Genomic DNA, 24,776 nt, shown 5'->3' on the forward strand with positions numbered 1-24,776 from the left:
AAGGTAACACTGCATATATATATGTATATGATTTACAAATGGTCATTTTTTTGGGTGAAGTATTCCTTTATTTTAGATTTATGAAGTAAATGCTGATGACACAGTGTAACAGCTATAGAATAATGACACCATCTGCGTTTAGACTGGTTCTCTAGAAGCCTCACTTTCACTACGCAATTCTATCTGCCACAGGGTCCCAGAAAAATGAAGGGTTGATTTGCGGCACAAATTAAGTGCTTCAACAATTGTACAACCAAAACAGGAAGAGCATGGCACTTTTGTTTTCCCCAGCAGCTATCGGTAGCCATCCCCAGTTATCAGAGTATCAGTTTAAGTTCTTTATGGTTACTATCCCCAGCAGCATAACTAGTGGATGGTGGAACAACCACAATAACTGTGGAAAACAAAATGCAGCATGTCCTATGTTAGGCTCTGAAGGAAACGGAAAGTAATCCTGTTGTCTTTGTGTCAGTGGCGCCAACAAAAATACCACTTGGAAACACTGGAAACTTTAACTTACTTTGAATAACTTGGGAAAAAAAGTTTTGTAATGTCACATCCTGAGAGGAAAAAAAAAAATAAAAGAGCTCCCCATTTTTATCTTATCCTCTGGATTAAAAGGCAGGTATAAAAAATGAATACTTGGGGCCTAATTCGTGTGTGTGTGTGTGTGTGTGTGTGTGTGTGTGTGTGTGTGTGTGTGTGTGTGTGTGTGTGTTGGAGCACACAGGCAAGCGACATCCTGTGCGTCCAGTCTCCAGCTCCTTCATGCAGGATCTCTCTGCCTGGATGAGACGATATGTGACAGGTGATGCGGAGTGGTTTCACATCCACTTTTGAGGAAATCCTTGAGCCTCGGGGCATGAAGTGAAAACACACACACACACACATGCCTGCGCGCACAGAAGTGAGTCCTTCTGGTTGCTGTCTCAGTGAGCAGCTGCCAGTGTAGTGGAGTGTGCCAGCGGTGCCCTGACCCGTCTGTCGAGATGAATGTGCCCCTGAGCTACAAAGACACTCACTCTGGATCAGACTGTGCAGGTGCACTGAGGCTAACTGAGACGCGGACTCTGAATGTTCCATTATGGATTGAGGTCTTTGTTGGTAAAGTATCTGGACTTGTTTTGCTCCAAATGCAACATTATTCTCGTTAGTTAAATCTTTTATCTCCTGGTTTTTAATTTAAGAGCAAACACATAATCTATGTGCAAAAAAACTTGACTTACCTCGGGTTTTTATTGTTGAGACTTAGTGCAATTTCATTCACAGCATGTGGGTGTGACATAACCATGTTGAAGCCATACTGGGAGATGAAAAACAAACCAGAGGGAGAAAGACAGAGACAAATAAGCTAATTAACAGAGAAGAGGAGCCACTGAATAACTGAGAGGAGCGTTCCTCTGCATAATAAATGAAACATGGAGATCAAGCAGAGGAACTAATTGAATTTGGCTTCAGTTAGATAAGTGTGCTTTAGTTCAGCCGGACATGCAGTCTGTGTGGACGGGGAGTGCAGAGGGCTGACCTGGTAGTTCATGATAGCACGCAGGCACATGATGCAGACGTGGACGTCGTCTTTCTTGCAGACCAGTCTGGAGTTTTTCAGGGTTCTCCGGCTCGGCAGTGTGTTGCAGCTAAAATATTATTACAGAAAAGACAAAAACAATTCAATTAAACTGTGTCAAGTGAGTCTATGAGCATCTGAACACAAACAAGAACGCACGAGGCTCGGATAAATAAGAAAACAGATGCTGTTTGTGAATGAGCCTCCATCACACACCTCCTCCTTCACATAGGGAGGCTGTTAAACTGCCACGCCACCTTACATTAACACACGCAAAGGCCATATAATATACAGCCACGCAAGGGGCCACGGGATGCCCTCTTCCAATTGTTTTAATTTTATGTCCTTCACAAAGATATCACTTACAGCTAGCACAATAGCAGCCAGTCATTTGCATGCAGCACACTGATTGTGCAGCTTTACGTGAACAAAAACAAGGCCTTTTCTCCCGGTGCAGCTCTCACAATAAAAAGCGAAACGCTGGAGCAGCAGTATTACTGAATAATACGCAGAGCCAGTCAGAGCAGAACAGTTTATTTTCAGACTTTTGTCACGAGGTTCAATTACCGGCTCAAGTTCTGGGGAAAAATGTGTCTTCAGGCTGCTGATGGACGCGCCGATTCGTGTCAGCTCCCATACTTAAAGGCGTGACTCCTGTGTGAGTCACAACATGGTGTTTGTGGGACTGAAAAAAGGCTCAAGCTTCCAAGCAAGAGTCAGCAGTTTTAAGAGAACGATAGAACTATTCTTTAATTAGGCAACTTCACATTGAAATGTGCTGGTAAACAGTTAATCATGCCTTGAAAAATGTCTGACATTTACTACGAGAGTTTGTGTGTCTTTGTAATTATTCTCCATGCTCCGTTCAGCAGGATGTGGTGCCGGCCTGATGCAAAACAAGTCTGCTGTTGATTCAGGAGACATTCTGCAACTGCAGCGCTGCTCCACAGCAGCAGCAACAGAAACGAACTTAGAGGAGTTTATCCCAGGCTTTTTCCTCTCCTGGCTAATCAACATCTAAACAGAGGTGTGGCACGGTCGTGAGGAAATGAGTAACAATATTTCTTCATGATAAATGATTACGTAATACCAGCAAAATGCAACACCTTGACCTGCGTTGACTTGCCTGACATTGCTTCAATAACTTTACAGAACATATCATGTAACACAGTTGATTCAAGGGGCTTTACAAAGAAAATTTTGGATTTGATTCATTAGTGTGTCAAATCTGATTGCCAAATTGGACTTCAAAGAGACAGGGCGCCCAAACCTAAAGGTTGAAGAGAGGTGAGAGGTGCTGTGGGGTGGAGAAATTTCTGAGCCGTCATGGATTACAAAACATGAATCAAAAAAAATCCTGCCTGTTTTCTCAAAACAGCAGGACCACAACAAACAGAGCATGTTCTAAATAACACCACAGAACAACATCAAACACTACAACTATAACTATAACTACAGGATACAGGTCTAACACAGCTACTTATTTCTAGCAAACTCCATACCGTCTTATTTGAGAGCACTTTGGACAGCTCAGTGTGCTCGGTGTCCTTCAAGATGGCAGTTTGAAGACGACATATAACATGTTAAATTTGACACTGAGATGTTGATCTTACATTATTCTTATTTGAAGCCAAACTAAGGAGAGATTAAGACAAAAAGGGGCATATATTCTGTATGATGGACATTTAAGAATTAATTAAAAGAAAACCACCAACAGTAGAGCAGAGCAAATGCCTCATAATTAGTGTGACGTCTCTTATTAACCAGAAAAAAAGATAACATATCCAAAATACAGAAGATGTTTGGAGGCTACCTAAGCCTAGTAAAAGCCTTTGCTTTTACAGGGCTTTTGTAGAAACTAGGCTAGCTTCTGCACAGAATGGCATTTAGGGAGCCACACAAGCAGCACACAGGCATAGAGACAAGAACAATGAGTGCAGAAAAACCCATTTGCTCCAAGGAAAGGAGAATTCAGTCTCGAGCGCGGGAGGGGAGGCTGGCAGTACAAATAATTCACATCCCCGACACAGACAGGGGGACAAATAAACTGGGCAGCGCTAGCAGGGAGGTATAAAGTACAATGAGGCAGGGGGATTCTGTATGAGTGAGTGTGTGTGTGTGTGCGTCTTGGGAGGGAGCAGGGATGCGGGGTTGAAGCTGCTGAAAGCTCACTGTGAGCTAGCAAAGTGAGAGACCTGCCTGCTGTCGAAGACTGGCAGACAGAGGAGCAGATGACTATGGAGGAACACCGGGGCAGAACAGAAGAGACAGTCAGCCTCAGTGAACACACTCTGACCTGTGACACACACTGTACATGCTGATGTCACAAGGCTACATCCGGACGAGGCTGTTGTGTGGGTGAAAGTCAGTTAGGGGCTAATCTTTATAACAGATATCTGCATATGTACTTGGGGTGGGAATCATCAGAGGACCCATGATACCATATTATAACAATACTTAGGTCATGATATGATATTATTTCGATAAAACGTATTACAATTTCAGGAATAATGTTCCAAATGGCATATAGTGACTTTAATAGGTGGTTTAAATGGGTAATAGGGGTGGCTTTACAAACAGGACACACCTTCCATATCTATGGCTGTGTATGACTGATGTTCTTCTGTAAACAACTTCTTTTACATATTATTTCAAGTACTTTTGAGATAATAATAGGCAATAAAAAACAACTGACTTGATTGTCATGCAAGGATACTATTTAAGAGGCATGTGCCTCATTGAATCAATAGAGCTCTTTGTGTAAAATTAGTTCAAGTTAACATATTCAAACTGAAGGATTAGAGGTCACAGAAGTCAGGGCCAGTGCTGTACCGAAACATCAATGGAATGACAGGGAGGATTAGAGAAATAATGCACAACTGAATGGGATTTGTGCTTCAGAGCATACATTAGCACGGACTTATGAATTAACTGCTGTGAAATCCTCTGTGCGCAGGATTTGGAGTTGAATGGTCTGTTTGGTGTTCATAAAAACAAAACAGATTTGCTCCATGAAAGAGATTTTGCCTTCTGCTGCATCGACTGTCATGTGAAAACTTGCTGTCAATCATGTGTCATGATCATGTGCAAAACCAGCCTGGGTTTGACAATCCTTAAAGTCCAGACAAATGGTTATTGCCTCCTGCTGCAGAAATGTGTCTTAAGCCATTTAAAGTCTTACAGACCTCATGACCACACAAAGAGGCTGCTGAGGCATCATATGAAACGTGTGACTTCTTAAAATAATACAATAATCAACAATACAGCCACACTGCTCCGCCTCGACACTCAGTGACTAGAACCCTGAGAGGCAAAGTCATCTGTAAACACTAACAAAACCATACATGGGTAAAGGAGTCCTCTTTATCATCAATGACTGTGTGTACCGTACCGTATCGTGGAATGTCGCCCAGCACGTGTGATGCCATTCCCGGTCATGGAAGATGGCAGGGTGCTTCCTCCATGCAGGTCTTCTATAGAGCGGCTCCAGGGCTTAGACTTATCCATGGCAGCCTCTGGATTGTTCTCCACACAGTCTCCATCAAACCTGTTGCACCGTGAAAACAACAGAAACCAACTCAGTGAGCATTAACTTGCTGATAGTGGATTTTTTAAGTTGATATGATACTGCCATTTGAAAATAATACAAATCTGAAAAGATATGACCTTAAGTAAACCTACAGACCTATGTTCGCTAAGCCTTATGTTCCCTCAGCCCTATCTTCACTCAGATCAGTACCTCCGCCAATGATGTAATGTTTTCACCCCTGCAGTAACACTGGCAACCATAACCTCCAACCCTAACCTATCAAGTTATGAAAGGGCCGGCTCTGATTTACAGGGAACATAGGGCCTAATTTGGATGGGGGAAAGAGTTCAATAGGGAACACAGGGCCTGATTTGCACAGAAAAACTTAGGGAACATAGTGCTAAGGGAACAAAGGGCCTTAATTGGATGATAAATAGTTCCTAAGGGAACATGGTGCCTGATTTGGCTGGAAAAAAGTTCACAAAGGAACATGGGGCTTAGGGAACATAGGCCCTAATTTGGTTGGAAAATGTTATTTGGTGCTAAGGGGAACATAGGGTTAAAGGAACACAGGGCCTAAATTGGATGGAAAAAAGTTCCTGAGGGAACATAGTGCCTGATTTGGCTGGAAAAAAAGTTAATGAAGGAACATGGCGCTTGGGGAACATAGGCCCTAATTTGGTTGGAAAAAGTTCATTTGGGAACATACTGCATGGAAAAAGAAGGGAACATAGGGCCTAAACTGGATGGAAAAAAAGTTCCTGACGAACATAGATCCTAATTTGGCTGGAAGAAAGTTTGTGAGGGAACACAGACCCTAATTTGGCTGAAAAAAAGTTAATGAAGGAGCATGGGGCTTAGGGAACATAGGCCCTAATTTGGATGGAAAAAAATCCATAGGTGCTGAGGAAACATAGGGTTGAGGGAACACAGAGCTTAGTTTGGATGGAGAAAAAGTCCATGAGGGAACACTCGGCCTGATTTCGACGAGGAAAAAATCCTGAGGGAACATAGGCCCAAAATTGGATGGAAAAAAGTTTATAGGTGCTTAGGGAAAAAAATCCATGAGGGAATACTGGGCCTGACTTGGATGGAAAAAAGTCCATGAGGGAACCTAGGGCCTACTTTGGGTGGAAAAAAGTGCATGAGGGAACACTTGGCCTGATTTGGAACATAGGGCTGACTCCATAAGTCCCATACACTGCATCTCATATCTGTCAGGCGCTAGCACTAATGAGCAAAGGTGAAACTGTGCTCAGCTCTGATGCTAACGCTCACATCTTAGGTTTCTGGGTTGGACATGATAGGTAAGCAGAACGTCTCATGTTTTGTTGTACTTGGCAGAAACCTTGGAAAGAGCTGGTAGTTATAGCATACCTGTTATGATCTATTTCAGTTTTTAGACCGGTCGTTTCCATGACTTTTATACGCTGCTGCTGCTGCGGTGGTACTGAGGGTAAACACACTTTTACGGCTAACCATTCATAATGTGGACAGACCATAATAACATATGGTGAAGTGGGGAGGGTGAATTAAACATTTAACTGCGTGGCTCTTTGGCCCTGAACAGGGACCTTGTGACTGACTAATAATCACACCATCAATCTATGAATAGAAGCCTATGGTTGGTATAATACACAGTGCCAATGTGTCAGCAATGGGCCCCGAGTGACTCAGTGTTTCTGACAACCAGGCAACAGCAGCGGTGATGGTGGTGGTGGCGGAGACGCATCAGCGGCTGTGCAGAATAGCAGCATTGTGTCGGTTGTCAGTTCTGCATATAGACTATAGTGATGTAGAGAGAAAGAGCTGGTAGTGACTTACGTGACGGCATACTGTGCAAAAGAAAGATACTCCACCAGCACGTCCAGGCCCTTGTTCTCTTCATTTAAGAATTCTCTCACCCACCTGAAGAGACAGAGAGAATAAAGTTTATTTTGACAGAAGTTTATCAGCGCACAAACTTTCAAGCAAGAGCACGTTTTAATATACTTATAAAAGCTGGTTCAGTTTCAACAATAACTCATCTCCTCTGGTGTAATCACGGCTAAAAAACTCATTCTCTGAGTGTGAAAAAAACAAACATGCTTTGAGAAAGAAACTCTGAGAATTTGCTTTTCTTTGGTCTCTTATCTGGAAATAAACATCCCCAGATGCTTCATATTTAATGGGTAGTGCCTAATGTCTTTCCATTTTTCCAGTTTATTTGTATATAATACGTTTTAATTAACTATGCCTGCACACATCAACGGGTATCAATGTTGAACATGTCTAATGATCAACATGTGTCAATCACAATCATAAAAAATGTCCACACAACCTGCACAAAAAATTAGTTCACTCATAGAAATCTGTTAGAATAATATCTAGATATAACGGAGATGCTTACTTGAAGTATATGATCTGTAATAACACAATGAATGCTTTGACCGACCCTGACCTTGGAATACAGATGTTTTCAGATTATTCCCCCCTTCTCCAACAATTCCTCCCTCCCTTCCCCAAGAAGAATTGTAATGACCCGTTTGACAGACTTCAAAGCTTCCTGGCTCAAAGCAGCAAACATATCCCCCATGCATGTGTTTGCAAAAGCACAAGCATGCACACACACATACAGAGAATCTCATTACTGAGTCTCCTGTTTTCTCTGTTTCTCTTCCACACACACACACACACACACACACACACACACACACACACACACACACACACAAACACACACTCACAGTTTCTCACTGTGGTAAAGACTAGCCTCCAGAATGATCAAAAGCCCATTCTCACCTTCCTCACAGGCACTGAAGTGGGCCACCCATTCAGCGCCCGGCGTGCTTTCATTTTTTTATTCTGCACAGAGAAGCCCAGCTCTTCACAGGGTGAAGCTCCCGCTACCTTTGGCATGTGCCTCTCTCCCTCCATATTTATAAGCAGTGTGAGTTGAATCACAGAACATCTTTATTTAATCACATCCTACGATGGTGCTTTTCATCGGAGCCCCGACGGCTTCGACGGGCCTGATTGCTCAGTGATTAGAAAATTTGTGGGGCATAAACATAATGACATGCGGGCAGGCTTTTGGGGTGGTACTGTGCTGATGAGGATGTAAGGTTAAACTGCTTTTAAAATCCACTAGCTGCTTCTTTATTAGCTCCCCTGTGGTGAACCTACATGGGGCGAATGAGGCTAACGAGTGCGTCCAGTAAAGCAGTGCCTGGTGGGGCCTGACGTGTTTTTAAAAAAGAGGGCTTCTCGGGCCACATGGTAATCATTACCACAGGACACTAACTAACAATCCTCCTATTCACCACATGATGTTGACCAGTGAGCACCATGTGAGGAGCAAGCAGGCAGGGAGCGGTGTTATCATCAGCAGCGCTCGTACAGGGACAATCTACCCATTATACACAGCCAACATGATAGATATATTTCCCTGATTCCACCTCTGAAAAGAAGCAGTAATTACTCACTGTCTGTGTTGGTGACATCTTGCTCCCTCTCTAGCCCCCTCTCTGTTCTCTCCCAATCTCTCTCCCTGCCCCAGTGCCATTATGGTAATGCTCTGACTAATCTAGATTAGGTAGATTATTTATGTAATCTAGTTTACCAACATAAGGTCTCCAGAAAGGAATTAATCCATGTAAACAATGCCGCAACTGATTTGCCAGACGGACGTCGTCTCTGGCCGTGGTCGGAGTTTAAATTTGCTTTGAAAAGCAGAATCTGATCGGTGTGTAAACAGTGTGTAGGAGTGTGGGAGACGGTGTTGTCAGATACATGAGGTAATTTGTGCAAGAGTCGGCGAAGGAGACAAATTGAAGTCAAGCAATGTGTGTGTAGGAGGGAGGAAAAGAGAAAAACAGAGGGATTAAGAGATGTAGTTTAGATTACGTGTGTGTGTGTGTGTGTGTGTGTGTGTGTGTGTGTGTGTGTGTGTGTGTGTGTGTGTTTGAGGTCTTGTGATGGTTGTGTAACCAGCGTATCTCTGCGTCTTTGCTGTCACAACAGTCTGTGGCCAGCAGACCACTTGTGGCTGTCTCCTCATGTCCGAGACAAGGTCTGTGGTCGAATGGTCTTTTTTTGCTTGGAAAGGTTCCTAACTGAGTGTAATGACCCGTTAGTATCTCAGTAACAGCTATGAGAGCTGTTCAAATTCTCTAAATGCCAAGGAAGGGTGCTTTAATTCTTCCTTTCTTATCTCCTTTAGCATCGTAAACACTGGACCACCTTTTTCTACAATTCCTTGCGACACAGCAGTTGGGCATTCATTTAAATAAAAAAACAATTTTAATTTCAATTCCAACCTTGATAATAAAGTAATATTTTTCACCAGCCGGGTTGTCCACATTTATACACTCACTGGCCACGTTATTAGGTGCACCTTGTTAGTACCAGGTTGGACCTCCTTTCACATTCAGAACTGCTTTAATTCTTCATGGCATAGATTCAACAAGGTGCTGGAGATTTTGGTCCATATTGACATGATAGCATCACACAGTTGCTGCTGATTTGTCGGAAGATGGGTACACTGTGGTCATAAAGGGATGGATGGACCAGGCAACGTTTTTCCAATCTTCTATTGTCCAAGTTTGGTGAGTCCATGTGAATTTTAGCCTCAGTTTCCTGTTGCTAGCTGACAGGAGTGGCACCTGGTGTGGTCTTCTGCTGCTGTAGCCCATCTGCTTCAAGGTTCAACGTATTGTTGGTTCAGAGATGGTCTTCTGCAGACCTTGGTTGTAACCAGTGGTTATTTGAGTTACTGTTGCCTTTCTATCATCTTGAACCAGTCTGGCCATTCTCCTCTGACCTCTGGCATCAACAAGGCATTTTCACCCAGAGAACTGCTGCTCACTGGATGTTTTCTCTTTTTGGGACCATCCTCTGTGAACCCTAGAGATGGTTGTGCGTGAAAATCCCAGTTTATCAGCAGTTAATGAAATACTCAGACCAGCCCGTCTGGCACCAACTACCATGCCACGTTCAAAGTCACTTATATCACCTTTCTGCCCCATTTTGATGCTCGGTTTGAACTTCAGCAGGTCATCTTGACCACGTCTACATGTCTAAATGCACTGAGCAGCTGCCACGTGATTGGCTGATTAGCTATTTGCATTAATACTCAGTGAAGTGGCTGGTAAGGGTATATCCTGCATGAACGGGGGGCCAAGTGTCTAAGATGTGCTTTCAGTTGTCCACCTTTGGAACACTGTAGTTTAACCAGGGCAGACCCACGTCGATAACCTCCGCTGTCTCTTAATTACATAGCTTAGTGTAAGTGTGGTCAGATTCTCGTAGCGGTTGTCTTTTCCGCATGTATCCTCCTTCACATCTCTCCCTGACCTCATGACGTTGTCCATTGAGGTCATGGAAAAGTGTTTAGGAGAAGACACAGGATGTACATTTTTTGACTATTCAACCGCAGCCAGGATCTCCATGTCTCCTGTGACCGCCCACCTTCCACATCCCTCCCATCTGCTGGCCCACATCCTATTCCTACTAAAGAATCCTGGAGCCTCATTTATGAACCTTCCGTATGGACAGTGTTGTGCTTTAACCAGGCATACGCTAATTTCTACACAAAGAATCCGATTTAGATTGATATTTCCAAAATATTAATTAAATATTAATTTAAAAAGTACTGTACAACATAGTCAAACTCACCATAGACAGTTAAAAAACTGTTTTTGTGTACTGCGGATCTTTATTTGACCATCACATACAGTTGAATCATTTTATATCTGTCTCCGTGCCTTGATAAATGAGGCCCCTGGATCCTACAGATCCCAGAATGCATTACGTCTCATTAGTGATGCTGAGCAATCCATCACAGTCTTCAACTATCAGGGTCTCTAATCACAGAGACAGACCCTATGATCTTTAGCCACACAAAACACTGAGACACTGTGTGACTCTCATTGAGATATTGATCTTTCCTTGAGGATGACTGTACAACAGTGAATCAATAGCAGCTGCTGCAGGCTGAGGCTTGTTACCCTGGAATAACACACAAATACTCCACTGTTTTTATCTGTTGTGAAATCATGATCTCTTTGGTAACATGTGCAAGAATATCTTCTAAGGATGGCAGATTCAATAACTGATGTATCAAGTTGTGCAGGAGGAAAAATATGTTTTCCTTTCAGAAGCTGTTCACGTGTCAGACGCCCCCAAACAATCAATCGATTCATCTGTTCTCCATTGCCACATGGCTTTCTGTGTAATATTAGGCTGGAGCACTGAGATGAATGGGGGATGGTGGTAGCGGTGGTGGTTAGTGTCAACGTCTGCGTCTCTGAGTGTCTGGAATGTCAGACTTTTCCCCCTGAATCTAATATAAGCAGGTCCGGGACATTCAACACTACACAAGCTTCACACAATCCTGCAGTGACTCACCCTATATGATTGGTGCGTAACGAAATTTCCAGTTCTCTCAGGACTTGGGTGGACTCCTGAACTCTCCGTCTGAATTTCTGAGAAAGGAAAGAAGGAGGGGGAGTTAATATTTCATCGTACCACCAGAACCGTAAATCATCAAGTGGTAGTGCAGTGATGTTTTGGCTGGAGAAAACTTTTCCTGACTGAAAGGTCAGACAAACAGACAGACGCAACCACAGTAACATTAAAATGTGAAACCGCTCAAGGCGTGCACTGATTACAAAATAAAAAGTTGGGATTGGAGTTGTTCTCATCAGATTTTTAAGTGGGCCTTATACTTGCCAGTAACCATTCAACAGGCTAACAGAGAGGGCGAGCTGACTCATTGGAAACTGTGAATATGGAGTGGTTCCCGTTATCTTGTTTGCTCACATTGGTTCTTTATATAGCAGTAATCCCTCCTGGTAGCACCGTGATAAAATCAAGTAACCTAATTGGTTACCTCTCAAGCCCTACCAGCACACCCAGGAGCCAGCCACACAAACACACACACACATTCTCTGTCCTGTTACTGTGGCTACCGCTGTAACAGAGTGTGTGCGCAACGTGCTTGGAGGTTTGAGCTGCCAGTAAACGAAACAGAAAACAACAGAAGAGAGAACATGAGCGGGTTCCTCTTTGATTTCGTCCTCTGATAGGAGGTGATCAGCAAGACCAAACAAACAAAAGGCCCTTCAGGCTGTTACACAACCGCAGCGCCGAGACAGGCAAAGTGAATGACCGATGGTAATCAAAGGGAGGGGGGAAATCCCTGCTGAGAGGGAGTGAAGCTGCTGTAATGTAGAGGAGGGTGATTTTCATATAAAACAACAACTGCCTCTCTCATGCAAAACAAATTAACTGTCATATATTTTTACGTGAAAATCTAACAATGAGGACGATTTAACTATTTCTTTTTTTAGTGTAAAACATTAAAGAGCCCTGGGCCAATGATAAAAAAAAGTTGATATAATCATAACTAAAGCTGAAATCGTTAGCCAATTAATCAATTAGTTGATCAACTGAAAATTAACCTTCAGCTATGTCAATGACTTATAATTATTCGTCATTTTTCAAGCACAAATGTCAGAAAATCCCTCATTATAGCTTCTCAGAGGTAAAGATTAGCTGCTTTTTTTTTGCTGTTGTTGTTCTCTGTATAGCGTCTTTGAGTATCCTGAAAAGCACTACATAAATCCAATGTATTACTAGTATTATTATTTCTCTGTTCTCTGGGCTTGACAGTGACAGTTTTAGGCTGCCATTTGAGAAATTGGCATCCAATTTTTGGCCTTTGGTTGCCATCGCTAGCAACTACTTTTTAACATATAAAAAATAGAGGCAGCAAACATTAAAACATACACCCCAAAATAAATTAAGTTTAAATTTTTGTTATATTAGAGAGACTTACATATTGCTGTTAGAGTCAGAACTAGAACCTGACAATGCTGGACGTAAGTGCATGCAGCAAAGTGCAATGTGTTACCCGAGTTTGCATCAACATTACAAACGCATGTGCAAATCTATTCAACTGACAAAGAACCACATGAACCTAAACGAAAAACAAAGAGCACATTTGTTTTGGGAGGCAAAGTGTGTCGGCATCTTTGAGGTAGACAGAAAATTTTACTGCAAAACATGTACAATATACACCCTTAATTACTTAAAATATAAGGCGACTAAAATGGCTTAAGTTTTGAGCCCTGAAAAAGGTTCGATATTCGCCAAGGGGTTTTCTGCCCTTTTTTCTAGCTATATTATATACAGAAGAGAAGAGAAGAGAAGAGAAGAATCCACCCAGGGTTGGAGGGCCTGGTCACTTTCCATGATGCGTTTGTATCAGGGAGGAAACAGAGCTCAGGCCTGTGTTAACCTATTACTACCATCCACAGAAAAGAGACTTGTTCCCATAGCTAGGGTCTCTCTCTCTAGTCTGTGTCTTTGGGCTTGGGCGGTGTGTTTGGCACATGAGGAGATGAGAAACAGAGTGTTTTTATTAGGGAGGAGCCCTTTGTGTGTTTGTGTGGAAAGCAGAGCATATTTAGGGGTACTGCGCAGGCTCCCAGAGGCACCCCCTCCTCCCCCTCTTCTTCTCCCACCAAAACGCCCTACACTCCACACTCTAAGTACTACCAGCTGCAACACAGAGAGAGCAGGAAGAGAGAGGAGCCGACAGCGGGGGGAAGAGGGTGCAGACGGTGTGAGGGGAAAGGAGGAGAAGAAGAGGAGGAGACAGGGAGGGAGCAGTGAAAGGAGAAAGTGAGAACAGAGAGACAGCACGAAGAGTGTGGACAGGGGGGAAAAAAGGAGAGAGATTTTGGGGAGTGTGAGCTCAGGAGGGGTCATCCTGGAAACAAATCAATGGCTGATACATTCTTGGGGACTAGTTGGACTGGAGCTCTTCCTCCTTGGCTGCCTATTGGCTGGGAGCTGCCCAGAGGAATGCACCGGAGCCTGCCTATGGAAAGCAGAGGCAATGACCTCCAGCTCTCTCACAGCGGCACAAAGTGGCAATTGTTTTGAGTTTGAAGAAAAGGGGGATGGAGCAGGAATGTAGAAAGAAGCCCATAACTCTCTTTTCCTCCGTGCTTCTTTTTTTGTCTCTCTCCTGTTCTCTGTCCATCTATTTCCCCCCCTCTAACCCTCTCTACATTATTCAGTCTTCCTCGCTCCCTCCCTCTCCTTTGCCCTTCTCACTTTCTTCTCTCATGCAATTCCTGTTTCCTTGTCTACCTCGAGGCTTTGATCAAGGCGACAACGAAGCAGGAGGCAGAAATTCAAGGCAGGATGATTTTCCAACATCCCACGTGTTTCTGCCCATGAGACTAAACATTAAAAACAAGATGATAAATAAACAAAAGGAGCACAAGCGTGTCTCTCAAAGGTTCCCCCATACAGAGTGGTTTAATATAGACCCAACAACCTGTTAGTCATACCGTCACAGATGAGTTCAATCACAACAGAGAAGGTGGATGTGACTCAGCTCTGTTAGACAAACAAACATTTGTAAATGTCTGTCCAAAGTCCTTCAACCATAAACATGTTGAGTGTTTACACGCAGAGAGCTTTAAACAAGGTCACCACCTCCGTCAAGGAAGAGTCAAGACGTCTTGTAAAATACACTTTTTTGCATTTTTTGCAAGTTAGTTGAGAAATTTGATAGCATTTTCGTGTCTGTGAGCTAAATATGAGACTAAAATCAGGAGATGGTTAGCTTAGGACAGAAGGACACAACTAGCCTGGTTGTGTCCAGGAAAGAAATGACACCTTGACAGCTAATAAAACTAGTTTTTAAACTCTATTTTTGTACATGTGTAAGATGTAATTAGTGAACTGGTGCTGGGAGGATAGCCATTTCCACCATTTCCAGTCTTTCTGCTATGCTAAGCTAATAGCTTGCTGTATCTTCATATTTAACAGACAGGCTTGGAAGCGGTGTCGAACTCATCTTACCCTCAGGAAAAGAAAGTAAACAAGCACATGTCAAATTAGTCTTTAAACATGGGACGGATCCTTCCAATTATCACATCCGAACATTCCCAACCGCACCAAAACACATTCATACACCCAGTGCACCCACCCTGTATCTCTGACTGACACAGGAAATACACTGCACTGGGAGATAAGTCAGTGCATAATGTCCTGTTGGGCATTACACACTGACTATCACCCATGGGGGCAGTTGGATTTGCCTTGCTAAAAAACACTACAACAGTAGGTGTAGAAACAGGGAAGAGGAATACTTATTCCATCTAGATTTTCAGAACCAGTCTGAAGATTGAAACCAGCTGTCAACAAGCCTGCGTCTCTACCCTTGAGACTATCACTGCCCCGGCACAAACTGCCACGCTTTAACCTTTATTTTGTCTGCTTTAACCTGCGTCAGTCTGCTGTCGCTTCCTGCTTTTATCAGATCTATGTGTGTGTAATCTCTCAGGCATTACGTTAAGCGTCACAACCACTGTCACAGGAGTGTAGCAGCCTCAGAGACCGGTGGTTTCCAAGCCTGTTTTATCTGATACACCCCCACGGGCCCATCAGATGAGCTCAGGTGACCACTCGTCATGCTCTAATTGTGTTCCCTTGAAAGTATTTTAAACTGTTTGTTATTTGGCACTATTAACTGTATGTTTTCACAATTAAACTGTATGTTTAAGTTGGTTTGAAGCTGGATGTTTTAACCACTTATTGCTTACTTTAAGGTATCTATACAGACTGCTACTTTCATGAACTTCAACTGTTTATCCATTAGGTTACCTCAGATTATCCATTTTTTTTTAGTTTCAACTTCTCTGATTGCTTGTTAACTATCTACCTGTATCACAACCATTGATGTACAAAGGGAACTGAGTACAGCATTGGAGGCAGGGCCCCGTTCATTGCTATGTAAGTTGCTCAGTGGTGCGTGAAGCCAAATAAAGTTCAACTGCTGCATGTAAAATTACCCGGACGATCGACACTGCTTTTGCACTGTGTTTCCCACAGAGCAGGAGCATTAAAGACTTCTGCTTCGCGCTCTACTGAATTTAATGGAGATAAAATGATTTAATCCTGACACTCTTCCAGATTTTCTAAATGTTATCGGACCGAATAAATCAATAGTTTCCGATAGTGAAACAAGTCATTTCATGGGGGTTGCGGCGCTTAAAAAATATATCCACTGATAGACAAGGTAATATAAGACTCTCTGTCGTAGGTGCAGATATTTCCCGTCAATTTGTGCCAAATTTATGCTCTTGTATCTATTTTTCCAGTCTTGGTGTTTTCAAGTCTTGGTGGTACTTTTTTTGGTCGACGTTGGACAGTGATGGCATGGGCTGTCACTGGAAATCAAGCACCAGCTTAACTAGCATCCTGCAAGCCTTTGTACAGGCGTTGGTAATAAACTGGATGACCTCCGTGTCACATCAGTTTCCAAATGGATATCAAGAACTGTAATATCCTTTGATTCACCAAAACAGCAAATGTGAAGTGCTTTCCCATGCCTGCTGTGGATCACTGCTATACATGGTTCAGAGGCAGCTGCAGAGCAGTGCCATGTTCGGGTGGAGCAACCATACGGCAGTGATCTTGTTGAGGTCGGGATTTGTGGACTGGTAAATCATTCCGCAACCAGACAGCATGGATTACCAGAACCATCCGGAAATATGGATGATTATAAAGCAGCGGCCAACAATGTCAGAAGATGTAAAAAAGGACTAAATGATGGTGCACAAGTTAAAGGAGCTGATGAGTTTTACCTTGTATAGTTCCATGTGACAAGTAAATGACTGAGTGACTGGCTGACTGATTGAATGATTGATTGACTTAGATCTCTTTTGCCATGTAAGTCAATTGGAAAGCATCTTTTTGGGCCCAATGGTGTCACGTGACAGTGTAGTTACACTGTCTGGCCACTAGGAGAATTGGCTTCAAAAGCCCAATGCACTTCTTGGGGGCTTGATAGCAACACATGTTGTCCAGGCGTTATGACTCAATATGTGGATAAATGTTTTGAATTAAAGAAGAAGAAGAAGAATAATTACTTCATTCATTTTTAGGGGGAAATTAATTTTTTTTCTCTACTGTAGTAAAGCTACTCCATAGTCTTTCCATGTACCCCTGGCAAAACCACCTAACTGAGGTAACACCATTTGGGAATCACTGTCCTGCGCTTCAATAATGCAGGTCTGAACCATGTCACACACAAGATGTGCTGCATGACACACTTTTGCTCTTTATATTATCAAATCAAGCAGGAGAACTGTAACTTAACAACTCTGTTTGTGTGCTGCGATTTGTAGTAGTTTTTGTGTCTGTATGTGCCACTGATGCTGTCTTTTTGCTGCTCTCATTATAGCTCTGTGCATGTTGCTCTAGCTACCCTATTGTAATGTAAAATCTTAACTCCAGTCAGTGCAAATTGAATTATTCAGCGATTTGTTGTTATTCTGGCACAGTCTATTGGTTAATTTGTTTATCACAGAGATTGGTCTCCCAGCACTGCCCCCACAACTCTCTCAGGCCAAAAAGACTTCATTTTGGCAAAGCCTGAGAAGCTGGCTGATACTTTGCTTCATGGAGCCCCTCCTCTCACTCCCTTCTGCTCCCTTCCAAGCAGCCAGGGAAACAGATGACACGAGACCATATTTATCATGTATCATGTTCTGATATCTCCTGTTAGCTCCTGCCAGGCTGCGAGGCAATGTCAGTGCAGCAATTAGCAAACTGATCCCTGTCTTTGACTGCCAATACCATTATTCTCTCTTCTGCCTTTAGGTATGTTGTGTTTTTTTCCTGTTTCTCTTCCTCACAGAGAGGTCAGAGCGCACTGTCAGCCACAGAACAGCACCACAAGGGATGGGTAAGGTTTCAGTGTCATACTTAATGACACTTCAGCTGGGGCAGAGGTTTCTGAAACCTGGGCATTTCAGATAAACAACTGTCTCCTTTCCCATTAAGTCGCACTGTTGACTGTTAAGTTCCCAAGCTGTCTGCTTTAGAAGCCATGTGTGAAATCTTTCCTCAGTTGTAGGGATATCCTGGACAAGAGATAGAGGGTCAAGGGGGGAAAAAGGAAAAGCTGCAGCAGTGGAACAGGATAGCACATTAGCGGGGGCGCTCACCTTTCTTGTGACTGCTGGGTCTAGATAACTCCTCAGCTTTTGGAGGTACGTGTGAGGCGGGTTTTTCACTTGGAATCGCTCCTGTCAAAAAAAAAGAAACAAAAGAGTGAGATGAGCAAAAGAAAGGAAACAGAAATGACAGAAAGACGACAAAGACAAGGACAGTAACAAAGACAGAAGTCACAGTTAGAGTAATATGAATTTAGCCTTCATTTTTTTTATTCTGTTCTTTAAATATGACACGTAACACTAAAAAAATCACACCCCCACAAGTTTGAACACATTGCCAGTACATAGTTACCTGTTGTAAAGCCATCAAATTGAAACTGAAAAGGCTTTGAGTAAATAACAGTCATTGTGACTCATTCCTCAATTGGTGGGAACCCCAGATTATGTCCGACTTTAAGAGGCGGAAAGAAAATAACAATGATTACACAGAACCTGTTATAGTGGACATGACATGTCTGAGCAATTAACATGACTTTGCTTCTCAGAAAACTCCCTTCTGTGCCCATTTAGGGATAACTGTGGTGCTCTTTACGAATGGCCCTTGTGTGGACAGTTGCACTGTACTCTAAGCGGAGGAGTTTGATACATGACCCCAACATGAATCGTCATCATATTTCAATTCTTTTGTCAGCTAAACATTCAAAGGTTAACAGCGATTTATTTATTAATAGTTTTGTTCAGCTGACGGACAAGCAGATAAGAGCAGGAAGGAGATGAACGCTTCAGGTGTGAGTCTTAATGTAACTCAGGCTGCATGAGGTCATAAACGACTTTTCTGTTAATAATTATGATTAGTTTTAATGAGCTACAAAGCAAAGCCTGCCTGGGGCTTGTGCCCAAATGTGTGTGACTGTGTGTGTACATGTCTGAAGTTCACAGCCCGGAACAGGTTTTAGGTCAAATCCCGTCACGATTGTGCTCTAAACATAAATACAAGAAGATTAGTGCTGGATTTGGATCAGAGTGTTGAGCGGGAAACAGTATTTGGATCAGGCTGAGCGCCACACCACAGCAGCATGAATGGTTCTGTTTAGTGATTTACCACACTACACTGCACCAGACAGTGTGAGACTGGAGAGCACGCCATTGAGGAAATGTGTTCTTCATATGATGTGGGCAAAGACACTCAAGATATATCCTGACTTCAGCTATTAGCTAGAAGAGCTGACTATCTGACTTTCATATATCATCCATCTTGATTTTCAATGGATACTTGAGAATCAGAGTACAGCAGGAAGTCACACATTCAATCATCAGCTCAGCGAGAGCTGCACATTAACATACCAGGAGTTAGTGTTGTTGGTATCTCTGTGGTGTGACTTCCCTGCAGTGTTTTCTAGTGGATGTGGCCCTCCTAACATGAAACCAAGGCCCTGTTTCCACTTGGTATTAACATATGTCCAGGGTGATCAGATCACAAGTGGACAGCAGTTCAAGTGTGAATGCTCCCAACGCATCCTCAATGCATCTTTTGTTCCGATCGCTAAGACCACATTTGGAGATGGTCTGGGCTACATATGACCACATTCATTCAGCAGTGTGTATGCTAGGTGGAACATATTACTCTCCCACCAATGACATTGTTTTAAAGTGCAAAACAACAATAAAAGAAGAAGAGCCCATAACAACAAGCAAAATTGATTCTGGAGGATGGAGTTCACACGAAACATGCTGTCTGATTTACATTTGGGCTTAAGAGTCAGTACAACAGAAACTTGACTATTCACATCCCAACCAGGCAATAATGAGGATGGCAGACCAGACACAGGAGGAGCATTGCTGCCTCCCAGTCGTTAAAAATAACCCATTTGGTCAAACAGAAATGATGCATGTGTCACTTGAGAAGCATATGACGACGCATTCTAATGCCAGGTGTGAACTAACATACTAAGAGCTGTCTACATGTGATTAGATCACCCAAGACACATGTTTACACCAATTGTAAACAGGACCACCTCCACTGAAATCAGAAAAATACTCTGAACACTGTGCCAACATGGCAATTTGGTGTTTTCCTCTTCCATTCTGGGATGTGCTATTCCGCTCTGGTTCCTTGTCTCTGTCCAGTTCACCATCTATCTTGGGACAGACACCTCTTTAAAACACGACGTGTCCCCAGACTGCTTTCTTTCCACCTGCCAGTGAGAAGTTCATTGTCCTGGCTGGATCCAGACCCACATCGTTCAGGTGCCCAAACCAACCAGTGGGAGTTGGAAGTGCAGCAAAAAGGATCAAGGATACCAAGGATACCTAAATGCCTTCTCACTGACGAATTGTCAGTTCTGATCACAGGACTGCGCAAGTCAGAGGTGCCATAACTGGAAACTGAGCCCTGAATCTCTGCAGGGGTGGTGAAAATTTCACCCCAGTAGCACCTGTGTGCAATTTGCTGGAAAAAAGTAAATTTACTGATGACAGTCCCAATTACACACCCATGACTCAACCTGACCACCTAGAAAGTGCTATTAAACAGCCATCCACCTTCAACCTGTCATGTCTACTCTTCATTCCTTTCCTGGAAGTCCTTTTATCATTTAAAGACAATGGCCATGAACTTGTTGCTGAGAGGGGTGTCGGGTTTTCCAAATGAGACAAGAGTAAATTTATTTCTAAAATGTGCCCTCTGTAGCCTAAACTATATACGAGGGATTAAACTGAACACAACAGCACGACAAACTACACCTTAAAAGTAAGAACTATTCTCTGACAGTCTAAACAAAGTCATAAAGAGGTAGCATTTACTACAAGGCTATTGTACTGGATTGCATATCGTAGGGGCGTTCACATCATCGTGCTGCTCTCTGTTTATAGAAACTGATATCAGATCAAATCTCTGGGATACACTGCTGTATTATCAGCAACATCACATGTATCACTGCCAGAGAGTGTCTGTCTCATGAAAACAGGAAAGACGACAGCGGCGTCAGGAAAGAGAGCTGGCAGCTCAAACCTACTGGAGCAAGAATTATCTGCTGGTGTGCAAAATAATAAATGTGTCGACAAGCACTGTATATATCCTGTTGCCTGCGAAGAAATGTGAGGAATGGAGGGCGGTAAACACATGTGGCAACAGACTTTATCACTGAGAGCACACGTGAGGTTTTAGGAGAACATATAAACAGGCTCTAACATGTTGTATGGATGTTATAGAGTTTGTCTGAAGGAGCTGCTTTGGATTAAATTCAAGAGGTGAGGTTCACTCCCCCCTCTGCACCTGGGGAGCTGAGCAGAGACTCAAGAGGGATCAGCTAACAAGCAGTTTTTTGCCGTTCGCTGTGTATAGACATGTTTAGGGCGCTTTCAAGGATGAAGAAAAACCTATCCGTGTGAACTTCTGTAGAGAACACTTTCTTGGTTGGGAGAAGCCACAAGATGCAAACGAATTCTGAGGAGTCTCAGGATTTGACAGTGACGAGTTCATCATACCCCTTTCTTTGTACCCTGGATGTTTTAACCTTGTGTCCACATCAAGAGCATCCTCCATATTTCATAAATCCCCATAATTGCCTGGAAAAATGTTTAATATTTCAACCTCCGGCTGCGTCTGCGGGGTCTGTTTTTTCAAAGGGGATGTACCTGTCGTCTCTGCTTCTCTGCCTCCCTCCATCACTGTTGCCATGGTTACATAAAGAGATTCACTGTAGCTATGACACAGAAAATACTTGACTCCCAGAGCTCCCTGTGCTGTCATGGGTATAGGCTCATTGGAAAAACAAGTGAGAAATAAAGACATTGGAGGACTAGTTCAGCAACATTCTTGGGTGTCTGAATGTTCAAACAACAAGAAAAAATGGATTGCCTTACATCGTAAACATCAACTTCTTGGCATGTTATCAAGCAGCAAATCATTTATGATGCTATGTAGTTCAGCAGGGGCACACCTATAGTAGTTTCAGGAAGTGAGAAAGTATCAAGCAACCAATATGCTTGACATCAAAATCACTGGCCAATGTTTTTGGAGACTGCTTTACTGACAATAAAAGGGAAACCACCTATTTTCACTTCAGTTCTGACAGGGGAACATAAGAGTCCACTCCAAACTGAAAGAGGATCTCTGACTGCTGGTCAGCAGCCTGGTGGGCTCTCTTTGGCTCCATTCCCTTCGGGGTCACTGACTACCAATACAGTTTGAGTGGGTGGTGGTCTTGATCTTGTCTCAGTTTTTCTTCTGTGCTCAGAGAGGCAGAAAAACTCTCTGGCACGGAGGTTGAGGGCTGAGTGGAGCACTCAGACCACAGCTCACTGCACAACGTGCCGCCTCTGTTATTTTCTTACACGCAGCACTGACGCCAATGACCAACTGAGTTCTTTAACTGGATAACTGATGCTTGCGCCCTGCTGCGCTGCTTAACCCACTTGACCAGGGAAGCCAGGGCAGTGTGTACAGAATAAAGGTAGGGCAATGGAGCATGGGTGCTGTGGTCACGACACACAGTGGGACAGACGTTCTCCAGGATTGCATATTCAGCAGATAAGAGAGATGGTACATGCAGGATCAGGGTGAGTGCAATAACTCATCACTGTGAAGCCATACAACTGTGCACCTAAGCTTAATTAATTCCAATATTTTTCCTTGTGTGTCTGGTAATCATGCAGCCACGGTGCATTAAGTGCGACTTGTCTAACACTACATGGCACCATATCATACAGACGAGTAACTGACGCCCACCTGATCGCAGATGAGCTCCCACTTCTTCTCATTGTCATACTGCCGCAACAGTCGCGCTTTGTCTGGAGGAAGATTCATCGAGTTCTGAAAGAGAGAAAAAGGTCAGAGTTAATTGGATGTGGATAATGAAACAGCGTCAGTTGCATGAGCCTGGTAAAAACTGACATCCCAGATTAACTAAAAAACAATGAAGCCCACACACAGGAGGGAGAGGTATGCAACAGAATAGTTTAACATTATTACACAGAAGCCAGTGTCTTCGCACTTAATTACCTGGTGTAAAGAGAGCTGGTCTTTCACATTTTTTAGGTGGCATTAAACACAATTTACACCAACAATATCAGGGTACGTACAGACTGAGAACAAGACAAGGGCACTTAGAGCTAGGACTGTACAATTACTCGAAATCGCAACATACCAAGTGCAATATCCAAATCGCAGGAGCTTCAATTTTTTGGTAAAAGTAAAATGCGTCACAAAATACTATTGTAAATAAAACATTGTGGTGCTACAGAGATGCCCTGGCCTACAAACCACGACATGATTTGGCCAAGTAGGACATGCTCCTGTATCAACATTCCAGGACCAACATTGCAATCAACCAATCGCAGCCCCCTGACGTCATCAGTGTGCTGCTCCTTTGCGCTTTGTCAAAGCTAAGCTAGTTGTCCGAATTGAAGTTAGTACAGTTTAACAAATCCTCAGTAACATTGAGCAAAAACCTTATAAGCTACTGCAGGGTTAGTGAGTTAGCTTGCTAACTAGGTTGGCTATGCTAACAAGTAAGCTTGCCAATAAGCTAAAATGTTATTCATTAACATTAAAAGTAAGGATACACAAACCCTCTAACCGTAACCCTTACCCTTAATGTTATTTAACCATATTTTAGCTTATTGGCAAGTTAACTTGTTAGCATAGCCTACCTAGTTAGCAAGCTAGCTCACTAATATTCTAGTCTATTAGCAAGCTTATCTGTTAGCAAAGTCTACCTAGTTAGCAAGCTAACTTGCTAACCCTGCAGTAGCTTATAAGGTTTTTCTTCAGTGTTACTGAGGATTTTAATTGTGCTTGTTTGTGTCAATTTAAAAAACTAGCTTCGCTCTGAAGAAGCACAAAGGAATTTTGAAAGAAGCACAGGAGCAGCACACTGATGATGTCAGAGGGCGGTGATTGGTTGATTGCGGCCCAAGAGTACGTCCTACTTGGCTGGAAATCACATTCCAGACGTAAGGGAACATGCTTGTGTGCTACAGACGCCAGCAAAAACCACATCATCATTTTTATTTTATTTTTAGTGAAAATAAAATATCCATTCCCACTAAAATCACAAGTAATATTGCAAGCACTGATGCAGGTCCACTTGGCCATTAACTTCATACTCATTGTAATGAGCAGGTGACAAAAGACGCACATTAACCAAAGGGCTTTTCTCACTTGTCTATTTTGGGCCTCCCCATTTCCTCTCTGGTGGCTAGGAAAGAAACTGAGGATGTACAAATTGAGAAATAAGAAAAGTGTGGTGTAATGGTACTGGTGGGGAAAGGTCACATGGTCACCTAAATTAACAGGTTGCTTCCTCTCTCAGATCCCACGCTGTCAAACTGGCCATCAGTTTTAAAGTTACAGCATGTTGATCGAGTGTTCACATGTGCTCCATCCTCGTCCTTGTCTCAGGTAATCAAGACACCAGCGTACTTCTTCCTCTCTTTTTAGATTTCTTGTGTTTTCTTCCTCGACAGTTCAGGATTCAAACCCTGATACAACCACCCAGCTCCTCCTGATTAAAACATCTTACCTAAATATTTTCCATTTCCTTCAACACGTTTCCCAAATATATGCCTGACAGAAAAGCCACTAATGAGACAATCCCAAAATATCAGCGGAGCAGTCTTACAACAAAACTGGGAAAAGGAGGTCTCGCCTTAATGAGTTAGGTTGCGACACAGAGGCAGAGAGGAGAAACATCTAAGCTCCGCTGTCTGAGTCAATGCT

The 24,776-nt window shown here is 43.0% G+C and overlaps 1 protein-coding gene across 6 annotated transcripts in view; it reads right to left on the reverse strand.

Annotated features, from left to right (window-relative positions):
• fmnl2a (formin-like 2a) overlaps window positions 1-24,776 on the reverse strand; it is a 66,650-nt gene that overhangs the window by 21,045 nt on the left and 20,829 nt on the right. For all 6 annotated transcript variants that reach the window (XM_050048140.1, XM_050048141.1, XM_050048142.1 and 3 more), the window contains exons 2-8: window positions 22,785-22,868; window positions 18,107-18,187; window positions 11,481-11,557; window positions 6,918-7,001; window positions 4,956-5,111; window positions 1,526-1,634; window positions 1,227-1,303 (exon numbers count right to left, since the gene is read on the reverse strand). In XM_050048140.1, coding sequence (XP_049904097.1) covers window positions 1,227-1,303; window positions 1,526-1,634; window positions 4,956-5,111; window positions 6,918-7,001; window positions 11,481-11,557; window positions 18,107-18,187; window positions 22,785-22,868 — 668 coding nt within the window. The remainder of the gene's footprint in view (window positions 1-1,226; window positions 1,304-1,525; window positions 1,635-4,955; window positions 5,112-6,917; window positions 7,002-11,480; window positions 11,558-18,106; window positions 18,188-22,784; window positions 22,869-24,776) is intronic.

The sequence above is a fragment of the Epinephelus moara genome, chromosome 7 (assembly GCF_006386435.1).
Source record: "Epinephelus moara isolate mb chromosome 7, YSFRI_EMoa_1.0, whole genome shotgun sequence".
In the NCBI taxonomy this organism is placed as follows: domain Eukaryota; kingdom Metazoa; phylum Chordata; class Actinopteri; order Perciformes; family Serranidae; genus Epinephelus; species Epinephelus moara.